The sequence below is a fragment of the Pantherophis guttatus genome, chromosome 6, assembly GCF_059756535.1.
Source record: "Pantherophis guttatus breed Tessera chromosome 6, ASM5975653v1, whole genome shotgun sequence".
Lineage (NCBI taxonomy): Eukaryota > Metazoa > Chordata > Lepidosauria > Squamata > Colubridae > Pantherophis > Pantherophis guttatus.
The window spans coordinates 59480788-59505512 of record NC_142068.1 but is presented as its reverse complement, the minus strand read 5'-3'; the positions used below and the strand labels follow the sequence as shown (position 1 = coordinate 59505512).

The 24725-nt window shown below is 38.1% G+C and overlaps 1 protein-coding gene across 1 annotated transcript in view; it reads left to right on the top strand.

Annotated features, from left to right (window-relative positions):
* CPXM2 (carboxypeptidase X, M14 family member 2) overlaps window positions 1–24725 on the top strand; it is a 102616-nt gene that overhangs the window by 29358 nt on the left and 48533 nt on the right. Inside the window, exons 3-4 of the mRNA XM_034436401.3 lie at window positions 10981–11090; window positions 12197–12336. Coding sequence (XP_034292292.2) covers window positions 10981–11090; window positions 12197–12336 — 250 coding nt within the window. The remainder of the gene's footprint in view (window positions 1–10980; window positions 11091–12196; window positions 12337–24725) is intronic.

Genomic DNA, 24725 nt, shown 5'->3' with positions numbered 1-24725 from the left:
CTGATTTAATAATATGAGAAGTTTAGTGAATTCAGATTTTCATATTAACTTATTAAATGTGTTCTTCCTGGATCATTATGGAATGTGAAATTGGAAGTTTAGTATTTAAAGTAATCAGAATTCTGCAGTTCAGTTATCTAAAGAAAAATACAGCTTTTGGATTGCATTTATTTGTAATACAGGAAATAAGCATAAAGAATACACACACACACACACACACACACACACACACACACTTACATACATATATTAAAAGTGATTAAAAGTTCACATAATCCTTTGATTAGCTGCATGTTTCTCTTTGAAATAAGAGCAGTGTTCATTAGTTATAAAGATAATAAAACATGGATTTAGATATAATTTATTTAAAAGCTTTTTTATTGCATCCTACAACCTTGATTATAAGCCATGGAATAGTCTAGCACCAAGAAAATTGAAAATGCAATCTTATGTATGTGTCCCACAAATCTCACTAGATCCTTTGTCTCAACTACAAGTGGGCGTGAAAAAGATTTTGCACCATAATCATTACCATATTTTAAAATAAACACAAATCCACTGTAGCTAAAGCTTATTTCATAATCCTATTTTTCCTTATATAATTAAGGTTTTTTAATTAATATAGCTAGAAAAACTGAAAAGAACCAAAATAACTCAAGATATTTCAAGCTTGACATTTTAGAAGCTGAACAAAAAAAGATTTCTCTTTTCATCCAGCGTGTTAATAAAATTGAGGTCTGTCTGAACTGCATGTTTGAATATTCATTTTTCCACTTGCTGCTTTAGGAAAATTGTTTTGAAGACTTACTTATCCACATGCTGGCTTGTTATCAGGCATAGCTGTGCTAGTAGCTGTGTCTGCTCTAGTAATGCCTGACTTAATCCTTCCCAGAATGGAAATTAAAATTTGACTTGCCAATTGCCCAAGCATTTACCTCCCTGTTTTGTGAGATTAGTTATTTGTTTCAAGTTGCTAACAAGCTGCAACAGGATAAAGAAATTAAAAAAATATATAATACTTTCCTAGTTTATATATTTATTATTTGTAGCATGCAATGCTGAATGAAGCTGCTGCACCTCCCTCAACTGAAAAGCTTAGATCTGTATAGAGAAAACTAAAATTGGAAATAAAAAGATTGTGAAAGACACTATGAGAGAAAGAGGCACATGGTTGCTGAATGAAAACATAATGTTGAATCTGGAGCAGAAATCAGATGAACTGGACAAGTTTCCCACATATTTGATACAGCATGCCAGATTTCGATAACAGATATGTTCCAATAACATCATCCCTAAATGCATACATCAGTGCAGTGGTGGGATTCAAATAATTTAACAACCAGTTCTCTGCCCTAATGATTTCTTTCAACAACCAGTTCACCAAACTGCTCAGAAAGTTAAGTTCTCCCAAAGTGGTGCGAACTGGCTGAATCCCACCACTGCATTAGGAGTGTCAAACTCAAAGCCTGCAGGCCAGATCCGGCCCACATGGTGCTTAGATCTGGCCCATGAGGCTGCCCTGGAAACAGCAAAGGACTGGCCTGCAGTGCCTCTGCTAGCAAAAATGGAACTCAGGAGGGCCACAAGTGATTCTCCCAGGCTCCATTTCCAACCCTGATGGCCTTCCCCCCCAAGCTCCATGTTTGCTGGCAGGGGAGACCATCACAGTCAAAAGGAGGCCATCACAGCCAAAAACGGAGCTCAGGAACCCGTTTTCGCTGGCAGAGTGCTTGGGCCACCACAGGCGCCCGCAACATGAGTGACATCATGGCCACATCCACCTTGCCCCCCCCCAAGGGTCTCAATGAAATCGAGTTCAACACCCCTGGCATATATCATCAAGGATAATGTTTAGCCTTTCTGGTTTACTCTAAAGCTCTAGGCATTTTCAATTGTGTTTCAATTGTTGTATTAGGCAGGGGTGCCAAACTGCTGGCCCACAGGCTGGATCATCCATGCCACACCCATCCCAGCTTCTCAAATGGGAAAAACACGGCGAAACGTCACATGATGGCAACGTGACGTGGTGAGTTTGACACCTGTGTATTAGAGGTTGGCTCCTCTTGAAGCTCTTCTCAGTTTGATGATGGTTTACTGTACTATGCAACTCTTTAAAACTGGATCACAGATGAAGCTACTCCAATAAAGGAAGTCTTTCATCAGATGGTGACCTTTGGCTAAAATTCTTCATTACCTTAAGGAGAAATTTTCAATATGTGTTACATTTGCATTTCTTTTTATTCATCTAGTTTAAACAGTATTTAAGCTGCAGTAGCATATGCATGCCTTGCAGACATTTCTCTATGGTAGGGATTTTAAATAAATTTTTTATTACTTTTAAAATAATAACAGAGAAAGAAATAAGCAAAAGGAATAAAACACAAGAATACATACCTTATCAAAATAATATGTAAGAAGTGCTTAAAAATAAATGAAAAAATATAACAGAAAAAAAATAAGATATAAAATATAATATATTGTTAAAACAATAACAGTTACAATTCTGTATAATTAACTAATACAAACATTCGAGTATATATATATTGCTCCTATAAGCACGAAGCCGAAAACACCAGCCTGAAGATGACGAATGAGATTTCGTCGAAACTTCGCCAAGACACTTCCAATTCTACACGGGAGAAAACCCAAATAACCAGAGACCTACATACAAACACCTGTGAAAACCTCAGAAAACAAATATATTTATTTATTTATTTATTTATTTATTTATTTATTTATTTATTTATTTATTTATTTATTTACGGATTTATTAAAAACAGAATTTTATATTCTGGTTATGTGGAAAACATGGCTGACTTGCTTCCTTGAATTGCCACATATATTACTAATGCATAGTTTTATAAATTCCCTTTAATTAACTTGTATACTTTATCATTCATTAGTGTTCAACAGGAATAAGAATAAAATTTTATTCATTGTGCAAAGCTATATTAAGGCAATAGGAAGAAGTAAGGATTTGCTGGCAAAAAGCAAAGAAAAACAATTTGAAAGAGGCGAATAATGCTTTTTTTCCTCCTTCAATTGATTTAGATATAGACTACTATTATTTTCCTATCCATGCTGTACCTTTCTCTCTTCCTTCCCCCTCAATATGGATTGTGTTAAAAAATTGTGACAGTTTCTTCCTTTTCATGAAGATCTTCTTTAAATGAACTCTCTGTCACTCATGAAATGAATATCTAGCATTGTGTGGAAAGGTTTTCTTAGTCAGGTATGTTGAAAAGTTAATTGGCCAGAACAGATTATGAATGGAATAAGAGCTAAAAGCAGGCGAAGTAAAAGCAAAATTTGTTTGGAGCCACAAACCTTTCTTAATTTTTCTGTAACTTAGGGTTGCCAGGTGTCCACTATTTGAGCGGACAGTCCGCTTTTTTCACATTATGTTCACTATTTTTTTTCACAAAATAGTGGACATTTTTTTTATTCAAAAGCTTTATGATGAAATGGTACGTAATCTAAAGCTGTACAGTCTAAGAGAATAAGGATAGGAGAATTGTGTTTTGTCTTTTTTTTCATAAGTTAGAATGAGACAAAGATCGAATATCCATTGAACTAGATTCTCCGAAAAAATTAATGATGAGATTAAAATAAAAATATATTATAAAATTATGTACAGTTCACATTTTTAAAATGTATTGTAGCTTGTGTCAACTGACCTAAAATGGCATGTTAAAATGTTTGTAAAAAAATATATAATTTAATTGTAATTTTTTTTAAAAAAAATTTACTACTTAACCTCCCCCCCCCGCTTGTCCGCTATTTTTTGGAAGCAGACCTGGCAACCCTATCCCTTACTCTGAATCACCAAATAAAATTAGATTATTAGCAGCCTTAAATTAGGCCAACACTACCAAGTCCTGACTTAAAGAAAAGAACACAAAGCTGCCCCAAAATCCACAGTCTTCTTGCTGACTATTTTATTTTCTCAAAGGCTTTAGGTGACTGTCTACTCTTGATTTGATACTAACCAATGCATAGAGAAGAGCTGACTGAAGATAGCACAAAGATAGGAATACAGCAAATATTGCAAAAGATGGTATCAAAGTTTAGGAAGTTCATACAAGCTACAACTATATGCAGACACCGGGAAGATGAATTTCATCAAGGACTGTTGCAAAGTCCTACAATTGGTTAGGAAAACTCAAAAATATGTATATAGGCTTGATACTGGCTAGCAGGACATTCAAAATGGAACTAGGGTGTATAGTGGAACACAACTGCACATAAGCCAATAATATGATGCAGTTTCAAAAATATCAATGTAGATCATTGTTATATTCTGTTCTGCACTTTGAATATGGCATCCAAATCTGGGCATCTCATTACAAACAGTCCAAAGGAGAAAAGTCAAGATGGTCAAAGACAAAGGAAAAACCTACAAGGAATATTTATTTATTTATTTATTTATTTATTTCATTAAGCATATATTTGATAACAGATACAAGTGTAAACATAATTGAGATGGATATGAATAAAAGGAACATTAGGACAGGGATGGTAGGCACGCTGGTGCTCTTAAGCACACCCTTGAAGACCTCTTAAGAATGGGGTGAGGTTGACAGTAGACAGTCTAAGGTTAAAGTTTTGGGGGTTTGGGAAAGAAACCACAGAGTCAGGTAGTGCATTCCAGGCATTGACAACTCAGTTACTGAAGTCATATTTTCTGCAATCAAGTTTGGATCAGTTTATTATGAGTTTGTATCTATTGTATGCTCTTGTATTGTTTTGGTTGAAGCTGAAGTATTCATTGACAGGTAGGACATTGTAGCAGATAATTTTATGTACTACGTTTAGGTCAGACCGAAGATGGTGAAGTTCTAAGTTGTCTAAGCCCAAAATTTGAAGTCTGGTGGCATAAGGTATTTTGTTGCAAGCAGAGGACTCGTTCGATTGTATTAATGTCCGATATGTAGTGCAGGTTCCAGACAGATGAGCTGTATTCAAGAATTGGTCTGGCAAAAGTTTTGTATGCCCTAGCTTCCAGTTCAATATTAGCGGAGAAGAAGCTATGCAAGATTAGGTTAACAACTCTTAATGCTTTTTTTAGCAATGTTGTTACAGTGAGCTCTGGCACTTAGATCATTTGAGATGAGTACTCCAAGGTCTTTGACAAAGTGAGGGTCATCTGCTAGGTCATATCCGCCCAGCTTGTATTTTGTGTTCTGATTTTTTTTTTTTTGGCCAATGTATAAGACAGAACATTTGTTGGTTGAGATTTGAAGTTGCCAATTGTTTGACCATTCTGACACATAATCAAGTTTAGTTTGTTGTGTACCACTGAATCGAAGGTTTTACAGAAGTCTATATAAATTGCATCTATTGATTTACCCTGGTTGAGTTTTGTGGTTCATATGTTTTTGCAGTGTAAGAGTTGCAGATTGCAGTGGGAATTTTTAGTCTAGAATAAGTGCACTGCAGAGAGACATGAAAGCTGTCTTCATCTCTCTCAAACTATCATGTAAAAAGATGTCTGTGTTCCAGAAGACAGGCAAGAAACAATGGATTTAAATTATATAAAAGCAGATATTGAACATATATCAGAAAAATGTATTAAGAAGTATTCAATAATAGAACTCATTTTTAGAAAATTAATAAACTTTCTTTGCTGATGCTTAAAAAGAGATTGCTTGACCATCTAGTTGACATTCCTGTACTAAGTTATTGGACTAGATAATCTCCAAGGAGACTTCCAGATCTTTACATTCTCTGATTAATATTTATTATTTTCTTAATATAAAAAATAATATTGCTGACAGAGAATGAAAAACATAACAATTTCAAAAGTACCCAGTTCCTAGGTTATCTTGTTGTATAATATCTGAAGCTTAACTAAATCTCTTGAGCCTTAGTTTGGAAAATAAATCTCATGAGAAAAGATTTACTGGAAATTCTTGCTTTCAAGTATCTTAGACTAACAGATGCCCAGCATCAATTAAGAGATAAATAAATAAAAGGATTGACTTCCACATCCAGCTGGAATGCAGAAAGCAAAGTGACATGAACTCATTTGATGACCAATGAATACATCATTTTTTTTCTAAATATAGTAAACAAGATTACTAATTATTTCACTGATGTTGTTATTGTGGTTGTTTATTATTGCATAAATGGTTGACACAAGCAGAAAGAATGAGTGACTATTTTTTCATATTCTGAAAAAGTACTCCACAAATACTTCCAATACATCAAAGTATTCATTTCTTATGCTATGGGATACTGCACAATTCAACTGTACTCAAAGTACATAAAAATATAAGTAGTCCTTGCTTAACAGTCCTAATTGGGACCAACCACTCTTGAAAGAGACAAGACTCCTCAGTTTCATATCTTCGGATTTTGTTTTCCTGCTACCCCCCTACCCTTCCCTTTATAATGCTCAAGTGCCTGCTTATTGTCTTGTCATATTGCAAGTAATGTGATCACAGCACAGCCTGAGGGTGAGAGCCAGATTACGCAAACAATTTATTCTCTTGAAATCTCTTGAAATCTTTCCACTCTGTGATGGGGATGGAAGAAAACAAAGCAAGCAATTTCTCAGTCTCCTTTGCCTGACCCTCCCTGCAGCAGAGGGATCGCAGAGGGATTTCAAGAGAGTAAACTGCTTGCTTTCTACACATCGAGAGCAATGCAACTGCATCTGGTGCTGTGGGAGTCAGGCAAAGGAGAAATTGCCTATAGAAATCTCTTGGTTTCTTTCTCCCCCCCCCGCTTCACATAATGGAGCAATTAGAGAAGGGATTTCAAGAGCATACTGTAAGCTGTTTGCACATGTCCCCTGTGCTCTCAGCCCTGGGCTACAGGCATGATCACATTGCTTTTGATATGTAGAAGAGCAAAATGGCTTACTTTCTTGCACTCTTCTGTTGGTCACAGGTCATTGTATACCATAATGATGACACATGACTGAGAAATGCCGTGAAGGTCATAAATAGTCATAAGTGAGCCATAAAGTTAATTTTTCAGTTCCATTGTAAGTTTGAATTATTGATGAATAAATGGTTCATCAATGAGGATCACCTGCATAAAAGCTGTGCTTTTGTTAATAATATCAGCCACTCATAGCTGGTCATGTAGGCATGAACTACAGAGATTTGGCACCTCTAATGTTTGTCTGGAAATTTTAAGAATAATCTCCCATCTTTATTTATAGTAGAGCAGGGGTGTCAAACTCAAGGCCCGCGGGCCAGATCCGGGTGCTTAAATCTGGCCATGGAGCTGCCCTGGAAATAGCAAAAGACCGGCCCACGATGCCTCTGCCAGAGAAAATGTAGCTCAGGAGGGCTGTATGTGGCCCTCCTGAGCTCTGTTATCACTTGCAGAGGGTTGCAGAAGACCATTGCAGCCGAAAACAAAGCTCGGGAGCCCGTTTTCACTGGCAAAGCGCTCGGGCCACCACAGGCGCCCCCGACATGAGTGATGTCAAGCTGGCCATGCCCACTCTGGCCCCCCTGCCCCCCCAGCCCCCTCATCAAACACAACCCTGATGCGGCCCTCAATGAAATTGAGTTTGACACCCCTGCAGTAGAGATTTCATTAAAGCAGAGACAATCAGTAACTTCCCTTCCACCTGGGATTAGATCTGCTTCTTTCTTCATTCTTTTTCAAGCCTTCCTATAGTTTCTCATAAATAAGTAGCTGAAGACGACATGGAACTTCAGAGAAAGAACTTTCCAATCCTGGCATTTGAAATTAATAACCAGATGGCAGCTGGGAAAAATCTGTATATATAGGACAGACCTATAAATATATTTTTAAAAGAAAGCTTGGCTGATTATTATTTGTGATACATTAGACATTTCCTGAGCATCTAAGAGGCTTATAACTATTTTCAATGGTCTGTGTATAACCGTTTGGTTCTGTGAGTGTGTATAAGGCTTGTTTGAATTCATTTTAATTAATTGAAATTGGTTTTTCCCAAAGAATTACATCATCTAACATAGAAAGAGGGCATTTCTATTAAGATTCTTCTCATCAGCTTATTCCACAGTTTCCTTCATAAGTACCAAATGTGTGTTGGTAATTACAGTTATACAGCTGAAAATATACTAGTCCAGAATGTGAGCCTAATTGTAGATTTTATTTAACTGAGCTGTCTTTGCAATTCTCTTCGCTTTTTTGTCTTGTAAAAACAAGATGGCTGTCAAATATGTACCAAACAATGCATCAGTTTCTTAGATTGTAAACTCTATCCACCTCTACTAGATGACAGAAAAGTCTGTGGTTGTTTTGGGTAGCTATGATTTGAGTTAATTATGAACACATAATGTGAATTCTATCACTGAATTTAACAACTCAAGCTGTCATTATGTAAACTGATGGTGAATTTTCCAACTTGTGACATCAACCATAGTGGGCTGTGCCTGACTAATTGGAAGCACAATTCACTTTGATACTGGGAGATTTTCAAGTGTGTTGTCTACAAAAATAAGTGATGTACTTTAAAAAAGATTTTAGTTCAGCCCTCTTGTGATGTTTCCATGGGTATTTGTATAGGGGAAGGCAGAATTGGGAACTTAATTGGGATGTTCTATGAAATATATGCTTCATCTATTTCAACACAGAACATAACTATCATTCTCTTGTTTGTAGGACTGAAATTTTGGTTAAAGATATAGTTTTCCCTAAATTACCTTTATTGCCACTAATACAGAAATGTTACATCATTTCAGCAACCATCTCTTAAATGCTCCAGAGTCAACATTGCTTACAAGAAAATTTAACTTTACTGCATTCATCTTTATAAAATAAGGGGAATTGAAAACAATCAGTACTCAAAATCAATATACAATAATTGGCTTATTATATCAATCAGTGACTGGATAAATCTTCCATATATTAGTGGATGTGCCATCAAGGTGGCTGATTGTAGCTGCAATTCCTCCTCATTTCCTCTACAATTCTATGCAATTAGAAATAAAACAAACTACTTCCATTACATCAAATATGTTGTTCTATCTCATCCAACCCCCAGAAAGGCTGTCTGTGGAAATGTTTAACAACACCAAGCAATCAGACCATATTTTCAGCTAAAAAAAAAGTTTTCTGGAAGGAAAAAAAGTGATTATTGCCTGCTTTATAGACCAAGTCTGGTTAAAAGTATGACACATTTTAAATGGAGAAAGAAAAGTCCTGCAGAAGAGGAGGAGGAGGAGGAGGAGGAGGTGGAGGAGATGGTATTGGTGGTATACTTGAATACTTTTATGACACCTTCCTTCCTGCAAGCTACTGACTAATCATCAAGTGCAAGGCCTTAAAGGCTAAATACAGAACACCTATTATAGAAGATACCTACTCAGTGGTGGGATTCAAGTAATTTAACAACCGGTTCTTGCCCTAATGATTTCTTCCAACAACCAGTTTGCCAAACTGCTCAGCAAGTTAACCACCGGTTCTCCCGAAGTGGTGCGAACTGGCTGAATCCCACCACTGTACCTACTCCTGAAGAATGCCAATAAGGATTTAACCAGTCGTATAGTGCCTCTTACTGGCCAGTAACCAATAACATCTAAAGCAGGGGTGTCAAACTCAAGGCCCACAGGCCAAATCCAGCCCATGGGATTCTTAGAACTGGCCCATGGGGTCACCCTGGAGCTTGAGAGATCCGCACTCGCCCGCCCATCTCCATTTTCACTGACAGAGAGCTAGCAAAACAAACTAAAAACAAAACAGAAGGAGAAATGTTTCCTCTTTTGTATTTTGAGCATGCAAGGACAGGAAAGGAGAAAGGGAAAGAGAAGAAGAAAAAAAGAAGAAGGAAAGATGGGAAGGAAGAAGAAAGTAGAATGAAGAGGGAAGGAAAAAGAAGGGAAGGAAGGAAGGAAGGAAGGAAGGAAGGAAGGAAGGAAGGAAGGAAGGAAGGAAGGAAGGAAGGAAGGAAGATAGATTATAATGAGAGTGAGGCAGAGGTGCGTTTCAGGAGGTTCTGACCAGTTCTGGAGAACCGGTAGCTGAAATTTTGAGTAGTTCGGAGAACCGGTAAATACCACCTCTGACTGGCCCCACTTCCATCTATTCTCTGCCTCCTGAGTCCCAGCTGATCGGGAGGAAATGGGGATTTTGCAGTAACCTTCCCCTGGAGTGGGGAGGGAATGGATATTTTACAGTATCCTTCCCCTGGAGGGGGGTGGGAATGGAGATTTTACAGTATCCTTCCCCTGCCATGCCCACCAAGCCACGCCCACCAAGCCATGCTATGTCCACAAAGCCACACCCACGGAACTGGTAGAAAATTTTTTTGAATCCCACAACTGAAGTGAGGGAGGTGTGAAGGAACTCCTGCCTTAAAACTTGGCCACCATAGGTGCCTCCGACACTAGTGATGTCAAGCTGGCCACGCCCACCACACCCACACACCCCCCAGCCCCCCCAATGTAAAACACAACCTTGATGTGGCCCTCAATGAAATCGAGTTTGACACCCCTGATCTATATGACTCTATGTGACTCATATTGAGACCTAGTTACTTAGATTCAAGTAACAACTAGATTTATTTTCGGGAAGGATTTAATAATGTGGTTACACTGACTCACGTGGTTAGGATTCTGGATAACAGGTTAGCAAGCTCATGTTGGAGATCTGAATGCTGCCATGGGACAGGATGAGCTCCCATCCCATCCTGCTAGGGACATGAAAGAAACCCCCAATTGGGCATCCTCCAGGCAATGGTGATGTCACCGGCTAATCCTTTGAATCTGGATGCACAAGTGCAGTGCTATGTGGTAACTGCAATTTCAGGAAACAATTATTGCATATAAATTACTAATGCTACTGCCAAGACACTCAGGTCTCAAAATTTACACAATACAGTTGCAAAATTAAAGACAAATCTTTTTTTCACCAAGAAGAATTTCTCCCCTTTTGCATACTCACAACAGAAGCATATTTGAGCACAGCAGTGGCGAAGGTGCATATGCTTTGTTGACTGCTTTCTCACTTAACACTTAAATATTTGCTTTTCAGGCTGTCCTCCCTTGGGTCTTGAAACTTTAAAAATTACTGATTTTCAGCTTCATGCTTCTACAGTGAAGCGATATGGCCTGGGAGCACACAGAGCACGGTTAAACATACAGGTAAGATTATCTTTCATTTTATATATATATATATATATATATATATATATATATATATATATATATATATATATATATATATATATATATATATATATATTTCCTTCGCACAATTTTCTTAAAAGGGTAGGGAAATCATAATTCTTTGGTGCTGATTGTATAGATGCTCATAACAAGAAGTGTCCAATTGTGCAGAGTTTCTGGAGCAAAACATCTGCCTTGATTAGAAGTTTGGAGCACCTGGAAAACCCAATGTCAAATCCTTTAATGAACCACTTAGAACTTTCTGAAATAATTATATTTGTGTGCTACCAGAGATTGGATCGATGCTAAGTAGAGCAGCTTCTTGCATCTGCATCTGCAGATGTTCCAGGATTCATAGGAAAATGTGGCATTGCGGTTTTAAAGCCATTCTCAGCGCCATGCTAAGAAATAGATTAGTTTTCATCCTGTATGGCAAGTTATTTATCGGAACAGATTATAAAGAAAGCTCTGAAAATGATGGAAAGGATGAAACTCAAAGCTACTGTGCACTCTAAGAGAACTATAAATATAACATCTTGTTTTTGATTACCATGATATATGCTCTATGGTACATAATGAGTGATCTGCAGCAGAATCTTCTAATTAAAAAAAGGCCAGAAAGAACTATCTAGAACAAAATTTTCTAATTAAAGGAGAAAAAAAAAAAGGCCAGAAACTTCCATCAGGTTAAAGGAATAATTAAATGCAAGGTAACAAAAGACATTTAAAGGATCATCTTTTTCCCTTCAGATGTCCTGAGATGAAACTTAACCATATGCAATCCTTTTCTGACTGATCTTTTTGCCTTTTGTTTCTGAGTTTTTGCTTTGCTGTTCAATCCTGTCTTCTGTTTAACCATTTGTTCCTGTTACAGACTTCAGCCTTGACCAGTACTTCAATACAGATCCAGGTTTAGGGCGTCTAAGAGTCAATAAACAGGCATTTCTGACCACCAGCCGTGAAGAAGAAAAGGAGGCTAGAATTCGCTATAATTTTACTTGAGCTTACTTTTATCTCTGAACTTATTCCTTTTCAAAAGGCGCCTATTCAGATTTCTAAAGAAAGTTTTGTCTTCTCTTCAGGCAGGTATTAATGAGAATGATTTTTATGATGGTGCTTGGTGTGCAGGACGGAACGATCCCTACCAATGGATTGAAGTAGATGCTCGCAGGCTAACAAAGTTCACAGGAGTTATTACACAGGGAAGAAATTCTCTTTGGCTGTAAGTCAATATATCGCATAATATATTGTGTGCATGCATGCATTTTCTAAGCAAAACCCAGATGTTTTAGGAAAAGTTTTATAATGTAAATAACTGTAAAACTACAATACTTTTAAAACATGGTCAAGTATGGAATTAGCCACATTGTCCTATCTAGTAGGTACTGTTGAAAAGCAGTTTCATTAGGACTACTTTTGTCCAGTTATTTCAATGGAGTTCTGCTTTGCTAAATTAAATCTTGGTCTTTTTTCATCAATTTTCTCCACAATCATGGTTAGCCATTTGGGTGACCCTGACAACATTCAGCAGAAAAGTTCTTGATAATTTTCTGTGTAGACTTTTGAATTTCAGAATAGTGTATCCTTACACATTGCTAACGTTAATTTGAGTACAAGGGAATCTAACAGGTAGTTATCAGCGGAGGGGGGGGGAATAGTGTGTAAACCACATCTAATGTATCTTTATTTCAAGTATTTCTGAAACAAATGTGGAAGCTCCAATCAACATATCTTGGTCCTGTTATTGATCTGTGACTTCACTAGGCAAGTTTCCTATCTCATTTCCAATTTGGATGGGATTTTGTACCATTCTAGCGTGGGTTTGGGTAATGTGCCCTTGAGGATAAGGTGGCTATTTATTTATTGTTAGGATAAAACGGGACTTCATGCTTTGAGAATATTCTCCAATTTGATGCTGGTGCTGCTTAATTTCAAATTAGCGTCAGAGTTTCTATATTCTATATATCTAATAATTAAGGCAGCCTATTTGAGCATCATGAATATAATTCTACTGGCAATTTATCCCTTTCTATAAACAAAACGTTGAGCATTCCGATACAAGAAAACATTGTTTCTTGTCTTGCCTTTTGGTGTTTTGGTCAAACTATTTTCCAAAGCACCAAAAGGCAAGAAAAGAAACAATGGATGGAAACTAATCAAGGAGAGAAGCAACTGACAACTAAGGAGAAATTTTCCAATGGTTAGCGCAATCAACCAATGAAAAAGCTTGCCTTCAGAAGTTGTAGGTGCTCTATCACTGGAGGCTTTCAAAAAGAGACTGGACAACTATTTGTCTGAAATGGCATAGGGTCTCCTGCTCTATTAATCTATGTTATTGCATTTCACTAGGAAAAGTAAGGTAGATTCCTACGCATCAAGCTTTGTGTTAGGTATTAAATCTTTCCAAGCTAGCGTTTCATATGTTGTGCACTGATCCTAGTAAATTTCAATGTGATTTATTCAGTGTGCCTATGTCTCAACAGCAACACATATATATTAATGGCAGATGTACAATGTCAGTTAAAATCCAACATTTAAACACTGTTTAATTGTCAGTTGTCATAGTCTCCTTTTAATGAAGCTCCATTCCAACACTTTTATGTCTGATAAAATGATGCCTCACATTGCATTCTCAAGTTTGATCACTGGAAATTCAAGATAGACTTTTCAGCATGAAGAAAAGCAGCGATAGAAAGCTTCCTGTATTAAATGTTAAACTGTTGCACGTTTATTAAAAGTACATAATTCCTGGCAGGAAAGGTTGACAGCCAAATAGACACTAGATTTTACCAGCAATGTTTGGGGTACAATAAAGCAGTCCCATTCAAAAGAACAAAAACAGAACAGTGTGATAGCAATGGGTAGATATTGTATGTAGCTTCAGATTTAGCAGCACGAGAAAAAAAGCACTGAGAATAATGCAAAGATGCTTTTGCAGAGCCATAAAAGGCCAAAGATACAAAGCAGAATTTGTAACCCTATCTTACGAATATGGAGACAACATAAATATGGAACTAAATTAATATCATCATAGGGTTAGTAGTCACTTTTTCTTTTTGAAGCAATCTGAAAGTATGGAATAGCCTCCTCCTCCCCCCCCCCGAAAGTGAGAAAGGAATGTCTTGGGGTGTGTATCTGGGTCACAATGACTGTGTGATTCTGTTTTATTTCACCTATAGGCTTTTGTTACAGCCTTTTTAACTGTAATTGAAATACAAAAGGAGAGTGCGGTTTCAGAAAACTGCTAAGAGAAATCAATAGCGGTGATTAGTTAAAACTCTTTTATAGCTGGAATTTTATTCTAAAAGAGTCAGGAGCATTGACATAAATCTAATATACCTCCAGTAAACACAATAATGATAGAAGTGAGTCTCTCTTTCAATTTCCTGGTGCCATATTCTCACTCAGTCCTGAAAGTGATTAAATACTATACTAATTGAAATCAAGACTGCTTTTAAATATTAACTCTATGAAATAACCCACTAAAAGGCAATGGAATGAAGAGCTCTCTATAAAACCATGTAGAACTATGATGGACACGTAAAACAAAACATATTACAAGTAGTCCTCGACTTACGACAGCAATTGAGCCCAAAATTTATGTCATTAAGTGAGAAATCTGTTAAGTGAGTTTTCCCCCATTTTACGACCTGTCATAAAAATATCCCAATAAAAGAAACAGGAGACAGCAACACAAATAATAATTCTTATTTTAAGATTCAGAGGTTTATTTCATGAGCAATTTGGAACATGAATAGCCATCATAACACAACTTATATCAATAACCCATTGTAATGAGATCCATTGACATAGCTGAGTCCAGCAAGGAGTAACTATAGCCAGTGGCCCTGAACTCATCCCAAGATATTTTTTTTATACTTTTGTGCACACATTTCACAACTTACTTCCTTGTTCTTTCTTACTGACAGACAGTCTCCAGATATACCCATGTACATCTCAAACCTCTATCCTTTGGCTACTTTCAGTTCCCTATTTCTTGCGGTTTTGTCCTTCTATGCCCAAATATATTTCAAAACTATGTACTTTGCAAAATCCCATTTCACAGCAACGGTTCAGCAGGATTACAAATAGTTCTGATACACTTTATTTATTTATTTATTTATTTATTTATTTATTTATTTATTTATTTATTTATTTATAATGCAATTTATATGCTGCCCTATCTCCAAGGACTCAGGGCGGCTCACAACGGTAAAGATGCACAGTTCCTCATTAAAAAACAATATAAAATTAAAATTCCAATTTAAAACAATTTAAAATTCATTAAGAAACCCCTCATCAGTCCAGGCTGTGGAACAACCAGGTCTTCAAATCGCAGCAGAATGAGCAAAGGTCAGGGGCCATCCAGAGCTCCAAAGGAAGTTGGTTCCAGAGGGTGGGTGCGCCCACAGAGAAAGCTCTCCCCCTGGGGGTCGCTAGCCGACACTGTCTGGCTGACGGCATCCTGAGGAGGCCCTGTCTCTGAGAATGCACTGGGCGATTGGGAATTGTCGCTGGCTGCAGGGGGTCCAACAAATATTCCGGGCCTAGGCCATGAAGGTCTTTGTAGGTAATAACCAGCACCTTGAACCTCACCCGAAGGGCAACCGGTAACCAATGCAAGTCGCGCAGGACGGGTGTAACATGGGAGTGTCGGACGCTCCTATCACAACCCCCACGGCTGCATTCTGCACCAGCTGAAGCCTTTGAGTGGCTTTCAAGGGCAGCCCTACGTAGATAGTGTTGCAGTAGTCAAGACGGGAGGTGACCAGTGCATGAGTAACAGTGCATAGGGCATCTTGGTCCAAGTAAGGGCACAACTGGCGCACAAAGCGGACCTGGGCAAATGTCCCCCTGGTCACAGTCATTACATGATCTTCCAGAGACAACCATAAATCCAGGAGGACACCCAAGTTGCGAGCCCTATCCACAGGGGGTAACACTTCACTGTTCTGTCCCCGTCTCCACACACACACAAACACAGCCAGCCGAGGGTTAAGAAAGCACTTGGCACGCACACAGGTCGTTATCTCAAACTTGGCAACAATATAAACACTGTCTGCCAAGAGCTTTACTTCAACAGATAACATAAAATTACATACGCATTGTAAATAGTCCAGCAAAACAATATCCCTTCAGATGTTGTTCAAGTGACTAGCCAGAGTTAGTTTTTGTTTGTCACAGAGTTTTACCAGCCACCACCCTCTCTTATATACTCTCTGGGGTATGGTCCAGTGACTCAGTTATAATCCCTAGCACGCCTCCTTAACTGCTGCAACTGTTTATCACACCTTCGTTGGCGTGCATCCAGGAACGACGGCTTTCCTTCCTTGCTCTCATCAGAGACACCTGGCTCCTGGCTAATCTCCTCTTCCTCGGCCGGCACCTGAGGCAGTGCCAGAGGGTAGGGGCCTGGAGAGGGAGGCCTGGCTGACTCCTCTCCCTCATGTTCGGAGCCTTCTTCCTACAATGAGATAGGCTCAGAGGGCGGGGCCACAACACTCACCCCCGATGGTCAATGATGGAATATCTCAATCGGACCAAGATGCCAGTTCCCACAGCCACTCCGTCTTGGCGGGGTTGAGTCAGAGCCTGTTCCTCCCCATCCAGGTCCGTACTGCTTCCAGGCAGCAGGACATCACATCGAGGGCATTACTGGGCTGGTTTGGGGTGGATATAAAAAGCTGGGTATCATCAGCGTACTGATGATACCGCACTCCAAAACCACGGAAGATCTTCCCAAGGAGCTTCATATAGATGTTGAACAGGAGAGGCGAGAGGACCGACCGCAGGGATACCCTACAAGTGAGGAGCCTCATAGTCAACCTCTGCCCCCTTGCCAACACCACTTGCCTACGGCCTGAGAGATAGGAGGACAACCACCATAGAACAGTGCCTCCCACTCCCAACCCTCGAGCCGTCGCAGCAAGATACCATGGTCGATGGTATCAAAAGCCGCCGAAAGATCCAAGAGGACCAGAACAGAGGAGTATCCCTTGTCCCAAGCCCTCCAAAGATCATCCACCAGCATGACCAATGCCATCTCCGTGCTGTACCCCAGCTTGAAACCCAATTGGTATGGATCCAGGTAGTCTGCATCCTCCAGGGCCAATGGGAGCTGCCGTGCCACCACTCTCTCAACAACCTTCATGACAAAGCGAAGGTTGGAGACCGGACGGAAGTTATCCAGTATGGTTGGATCCAAGGCAGGTTTCTTGAGGAGGAGTCTCACCATCGCTTCCTTCAAGGTGGCAGGGAAGATCCCCTCATCCAAGGATGCCATTATTACTGCCTGGATCCAATCTTGTGTCACCTCTCAGGCCGCATAAGCAAGCCAGGAGGGACACGGGTCCAGAACACATGTGGTGGCACTCAGCCTTCCCATAATCCTGTCCATTTCCTCAGGGGTGACAGGATCGAACTCTTCTCAAATCCCAAGACCAGCTGCCTCTTCACCGTCAGACCGTCCCGAATCTGAGCGATCTTATCCAGCAGATGCTGACTAAACTCCTTGGCACGTCCCCGCAAAGGATCCTCCCCCGCCCTCTGATTCAGCAGGGAGCGGGACACCCTGAACAGGACGGCCAGGCAATTATCTGCAGACGTGATGAGGGTGGAGAAGTATGCCCGCTTTGCCGCCTCCATCGCCGCCAGATAAGATCATGTGAACTTTGAAACCTTTCTATCTAAAACTTTGGTTCACGTAGCTTTTTTAGGGCCTGCTTTTCCCATTTAGGCCTTATTTAGTCTAATAGATCAATAGGCTATATTTCCATTTCCCACGGACCTTTCTTGCCACAGTTGTTCAGGGAATCGCTGCAGTTGTTAAATTAATAATGCTGTTGTTAAGTGAATTTAGCTTTCCCATTGACGTGGCTTGTCAGAAGGTCACAAAAAGGGATCATGTGATCCCGGAACTCTGAAACTGTCATCAGTGTGAACCAGCTGTCAAGCATCCATATGTAAATCACGTGACCATGGGGATGCTGCAACGGTCAGAAGTGTGAAAAATGGTCATAAAAGCCACTTTTTTCAGTGCCATTGTAACTTCGAACCTTCACTAAACGAATTGCTGTACTTGTACTTGTACTTGTACTTGTACTTCAGTCAAGAAGGGATGTGCTTTAGATGTTCGTCTAGGTCAGGGGAGACTGAGATTCAAATCCATTTTCAGAGATGGGAGGTCACTGAGTGACTTTGTTCCAAGGGCTTATTTCAGTCCTCCCTACTTTGTTCCCTTGTTGACTGTATTATAATGGTGGAAAAACCTCATCCAGTTGATCATGTGAACACTATCACTCTTTCGTCACTAGATGGCTCTGGATTTAGGCATATCTGAGAGAAGTGAAGAGGGTTTTTTTGAGTCAGTTCTGCTTTTAAAGGAGACAATAAGGTTTTTGTGTCGCTTTTAGACTTTTTAGTCCTTCTTTAACAGGCTGCAAATGTTCAAGACTTGCAATAGAACCCTGAAATAAACTTCCATGCTGGGCTACATATGGTGATTTTCTCATAAAAAGGTCAAGTGTTTGAACACCATTTAAAAAAATACGCAATTGCTACGATGACAAATTTCACAGGCACACGTTTATTTAAATGCTGGCATTCTTTTTCCTTGTCATCTGCCTATGCACAGTAGACAACTCCCAAATTAAACTGTTAGAAAAGCCTAAAATGGGTCTAATGATAATTAGATTCAATGATTTCTTTGCTAAAAGCTTCGGAAAACTTGTCACTAAGGGGAAAACTTGTTTTTTTTTCTGTCCATGTTTGTTATAGGTTATCTGGTTGCAGAATTGGTTTGTTACGGCAATTAAAAACAATGCCATAAGCAGGGGCCACATTTTTCATGTCTTTCCCAATGAATAGTAATACCCCATTCTACAATTTCAGTTTTAAAGGCATAAAACCTGTCAGACAAATTGACCTGCATTTTTGTGACATATTCTGGAAGTGGAGACACATGCTTAGCTATTTTAGGGACTAGAGTTAGACTTGCAAACTCACCTAGGCTGAAGAGCTATTTTCACCTCTGGAAATTCCAGTACCACATTCCTAATTTTCAAACACAGATATTCAAAATATTCAAAACCTAGTTTGAATGCAGGTGGAGAGGAGAAATGGGATCATAATGTATTTTAAGGCACAGGTAGTCCTTGACATATGACCACAATTGAAACCCAAATTTCTGTTGCTAAGCAAGATAGTTGTTAAGTGAATTTGCCCCATTTTATGACCTTTCTTTCCATAGTTCAGTGAATCACTGCTGCTGCTATGTTGGTAACCTGGTTGTTAATTGAATCTGGCTTCCTTGGCTTTGCTTGTCAGAAGTTTGCAAAAGGTGATCACATGACCCTGCAGTTGTCATAAATATGAATCATTATTATTATTATTATATCATTATAAATATTACCAAGCATTTGAATTTTGATCACATGACCATGAGGATGCTGCAATGGTCATAAGTGTGAAAAATGATCCTAAGGCACTAAGTCCTAAGTCCTAGGTTTTTCAGTGCCATTGTAATTTCGAACGGTCACTTAATGAATGGTTGTAAGTTGAGGAGTACCTGTACTATTCAGCAGGGTTGTGAGAAGCAAAGAGAGGCACAATGGTAAAAGAATTGTGATGTTGCATGTACACAACAAAGGGGTGGGGCTTGTAATCCAATGAAGAACATTGATTTTATCATTTTGATGAAGGCAACAAGATCCTACAGATGCCCAAAATATCACCGAAGAGGCGATTGCACGCGAAGCGCGCGCACAAAGAAAACCAGTAATAAAGCTGGTTAGAACCCACCCCTGCGGAGCATTTACAACTTCTGGAGCCATGTTGTTCCACTGGTTAATTGTTTTAACTGTCAGGAAATTTCTTCTTAGTTCTAGGTTGTTTTTCTCCTTGATTAGTTTCCACCCATTGCTGCCTTCAGTTGTTTTGGAGAACAGGTTGAAGGTGTTGGAGAACACCTCGTCTTTGTGGCAACCTGTGCAATATTGTAACACTGCTATCATGTCACCCCAGACCTTCTTTTGATTGAACTAGACATACCCAATTCCTGCAACCATTCTTCATATGTTTTAGCCTCCAGTCCCCTAATCATCTTTGCTGCTCTTCTCTTTGCACTCTTTCTAGAGTCTCAACATCCTTCTTACATTGTGGCAACCAAAACTGGATGCAATATTCCAAGTGTGGCCTTACTACTATTGAACGAGGTACCACCTATATTGTACCTGTGCATTTGGTTTTTCTTGCCTAAATGTAGAACCTTACTTTTTTCACCATTGAATATAGAGGATTTTTACACTATTTAGCAAGATTTTTTTTAGCCAAGATAGTGCAGCATTATTTTTAAATATTTTATTGATGCTAGAGTCTTTATTTTTATTTTTCCTAGTACTTGTATACTTCTATATACCACTATAATTATATGTCTCAAGGAGATTCAAAACCCAAGTGATAAAATAATAATTCAGTAATTCAAATCTAAACAGACTGCAGGAAAGGAAACTCCCTTGTTTTTGCCCAAAGCATATTCCAGATCAGGCCTTATGCCAGAATTGATTACCTTTGGAGATCAGGATTTGACTGGACCATTTTTAGACCTCTGTATAATATATCAAACAGGGACGCGGTGGCTCAGTGGCTAAGACGCTGAGCTTGTCGATCGAAAGGTCGGCAGTTCAGTGGTTCAAATCCCTAGTGCCGCATAGCGGGGTGAGCTCCCATTATTTGTCCCAGCTTCTGTCAACCTAGCAGTTCAAAAGCACGTAAAAAATGCAAATAGAAAAATAGGTAGGAAGGTAACAGTGTTCCATGCACCTTTAGTGTTTAGTCGTGCCGGCCATATGACCACAGAGATGTTTTTGGACAGCGCTGGCTCTTTGGCTTTGAAACAGAGATGAGCCCCCTAGAGTCGGGAATGACTAGCATATATGTGCGAGGGGAACCTTTACCTTTACCTATAATATATCATCGTACAAATACAGTTTAAGTGACAGGGGGAGAAGGAAACATTTTGATGGGTGTACATTATATTTCCTACAAAAAGAGACTGCATACCCCAAAACATAAATATATCATCATCATTCATCATTTTAGCCATTGTCTATCCTCTTCCAACCAAAACGGTCCTGAGCTTTCTTTTGCCAATTGAGCTCACAAAACTTGTTGATGTCGTCAATCCATCTTGTTTTAGGTCTCTTTCATGGATCTTTTTATCAAGTGGGATCCGTTCTATAACTGCCTTGGTCCACATAAATTTATACACAACTCAATAATCCCATAATTCTTACTCCTGTACAGCAAAACTAACAAAGAAAAAAAAGTAACACTTTCAAAAGTTAACATTATTTAAAACATGATACTTTCTCAAACTGCATTTGAAATTACATCATAAATTAGTTATACATAATTTAAACATGTTTTCCTTTTAGATACAGCTTTTCTAAGAAATTATTTAAACTGGGAAGAAGAAAATGATAGTTATGACAGTACTGCTTTTTTGCAAATTTGGACTGCATGTTCAGCACTTAAAAATAACCTCGATAATGAATTCATTACTTTTATGCATATAATGATTTTCTTTCTTCTGTATTTTTGCATATTCATAAATGGGAGAAATATATCTAGTACTGCATCTGAGAGACTAGTTTTGAAGAAATTTTATTTTTTATTTATTCATTTTATTTTATTAAATGTGGGATGATTTCCAAGTATATTGTTCATTCTTTAAATACTAGGTTTTTTTCAGGACCTGTTTGAACTTAGTGAATGTTCTTTTTAAATATGCTTAAATATAACACACTGAATTCACAAATTCACTAAAAACCTGACCACAACTCTAGAGCAGGGGTCTCCAACCTGGACAACTTTAAGCCAGGCTGAGGAATTCTGGAGTTGAAGTCCACAAGTCTTAAATTTGCCAAGGTTGGAGACCCTTGCTCTAGAGGATAGGAGAGATGCATCCTTTTTAGTGATATTCCACATTTTAAAACATTAAAAAAGGAAGGGTATGCAGGTAGTCTTTGACTTACAATAGTTCATTTAGTGACTGTTCAAAGTTACAACAGCACTGAAAAAAGTGACACTTATGACCGTGTAGCATCCTCATGACCACATGATCAAAATTCAAATGCTTGGCAACAGGTTCATATTTATGACGGTTGCAGTGTCTTGGAGGTCATGTGAAACCCAGGACACTGCAGCCATCATAAATATGAACCAGTTGCCAAGCATCCGAAGTTTTGCGACCTTCTGACAAGCAAAGTCAATGGGGAAACCACTGATTCACTTAACAACCGTGTTACTAATTTTTTTTTTGTTTGATTTATATGCCACCCTTCTCCGGAGACTCAGGGCGGCTTACAATGCATTAAGCAATAGCCTTCATACTTTTGTATAGTTATACAAAGTCATCTTATTGCCCCCACAATCCGGGTCCTCATTTTACCTACCTTAGAAAGGATGGAAGGCTGAGTCAACCTTGAGCCTGGTGAGATTCAAATTTACAGTAATTGCAGACAGCTGGTGTTAATCACAATGCTTTAGTCTGCTGCAATTTAACAACTGCAATGATTCTCTTAACAACTGTGGTTAAAAAGGTCATAAAATGGGGCAAAATTCACTTAACAAATCTCTCCACTTAGCCACAGAAATAATAATTTTGGGCTCAATTGTGGTCATAAATTGAGGATTACCTATAGTCATATTATTTATATATACACACAGGTAGAAAAAGCATGGTGCCCAGTGAGTGGAGCTTCCTTACATGGTCATGGCCAATGACCTTTCTAACCATACCTTACAGCTGACTTATAGACATCCAAATAAAAGTCCAAATAATTTTTTTATTTATGGGATTTATTTCCTGCCTCGATTTTTATAGACTTTAGGAGGTAAATTAATGTCCATGTTCTGCTTTTAATTAATTAAACAATCTAATTTAGCTAATTAGGGAGATGGGAGATCTAGAAATAGGAAATGTAAATAAACGGGTGATATTTAAAGTATTTGAGATGGCAGATTTGGTTTCAACTCTCTCTTGTTCTCTTAGTATTTTTTTCTCTGTTTCATAGTTTACAGTTAGATTTTTCTTTCCTTGGATTTTGGATTCGGTTCGCCTGCTAATTTCCTCTCCTCTAATATTACTGGTTGCAATATTGTACCCTTTCCAATTTTTGATAAAGGTACTGGATTCCCACTACTGTCAGCAGGGATGGCTGTAGATGAAGGAAGGGATTTCAGAAGCCTAGTGGTACCAAATTGGTGAAATCTGTAATAGTGCCTTTAAAGTCATATCTTTGTAGTGGTCCTGCTTTGCAATATTAATCTTTGGCTGTGCGGTGTTATAGTAAGATATTCAGATCACTTTTTGCCTTTTAAATGGAGTTTTCCTTTACAGCTAAAAGTTGAGATGTGGAACATTGAGTTTCATACTATATATGTAAATTCATGTTCTTTTTTTTAGAGCTGCGTTGCAACTTTTAGCTGACAATTGATTGGAGAAAATGTTATGTATTGATTGGTCTGTAGTTAAGAGATATATGCAATGAACAGTTTAAAATTTTTGAATTAAGAAGAAGTGAAGAAATTGTTTACTAGTTATAATGAGGGTGGGAAGTTGCTTTCTTCAGGTCGAGAGTTACTTTCCTTTTTTATTTTTTGAACTTTTTCTTTTTTTCTTCTTCTTTAGTTTGAGTTATCTTTTACTTTTAATTAAAACTTTTAACAAAAGTATTACCAAAAAAGGTCTTATCTTTGTAGGACAATAATGTTCAATATTGTGAAAAGGAAGGAATAACTTTTCACTGACTTTGAAATTTTGGAATTGCTAGTAGCTTTATTAATTTTTATTGAAAGACCTAATATGTCAATCTTTCTTTCCCTTGAACTAATAATTTCATGCAGTCCTTTCTTTGAAATTTTGCACAAATAGGAGATGAATAAAAGGTTTAAGGATATTGGCTATTGACATTAAAATATTGCATGACAACGATTAAATATCTATATGAAAAGGATTCCAGTTTTAAATACAAATTCACAAATCTGTTTTTTTCCTTCCAAAGCATAGCATCTATTAATAATAATAAAATAATAATTTGGCCTATTATTTTATTAAATGTTGATTAGGAAGAGAGAAATACCAAATTATTATAATAATAGGGGGGAAATATCCTTATAAAAATAACCAGTATTTACTACCAGGTGAATCTTAGCCATTTCCTAGAATGAGAATTTGGAATTAGGAGATGGAATATTATGTACTTTTGAATCAGTAGCAAATGTTCTTAAAATCTTAAAAACATTGCTTACAATAACATAATGTGAGTAGTTCCAAAAAAGCCAACTCCATTTCTAATGGATTGGAAATATATATTGGAACATCTAACCACAGAATACAGGCCTGTCCAGTTAGTGTTCCATTTTTGCTTGATATTGAAATGAATGTGGTGTTATAAAAATCACTATGATTTAAGGAGATGACTGAGCTTCAGAATTACAGGGGGGAAAAATAAGATTGACCTTTATAACTGTATTGTGCTTGAGTAAGGGTTATTAAATATGATTCATGCTGGGAAATAAATAACTCTGAATGTACAATCTTGGATTATC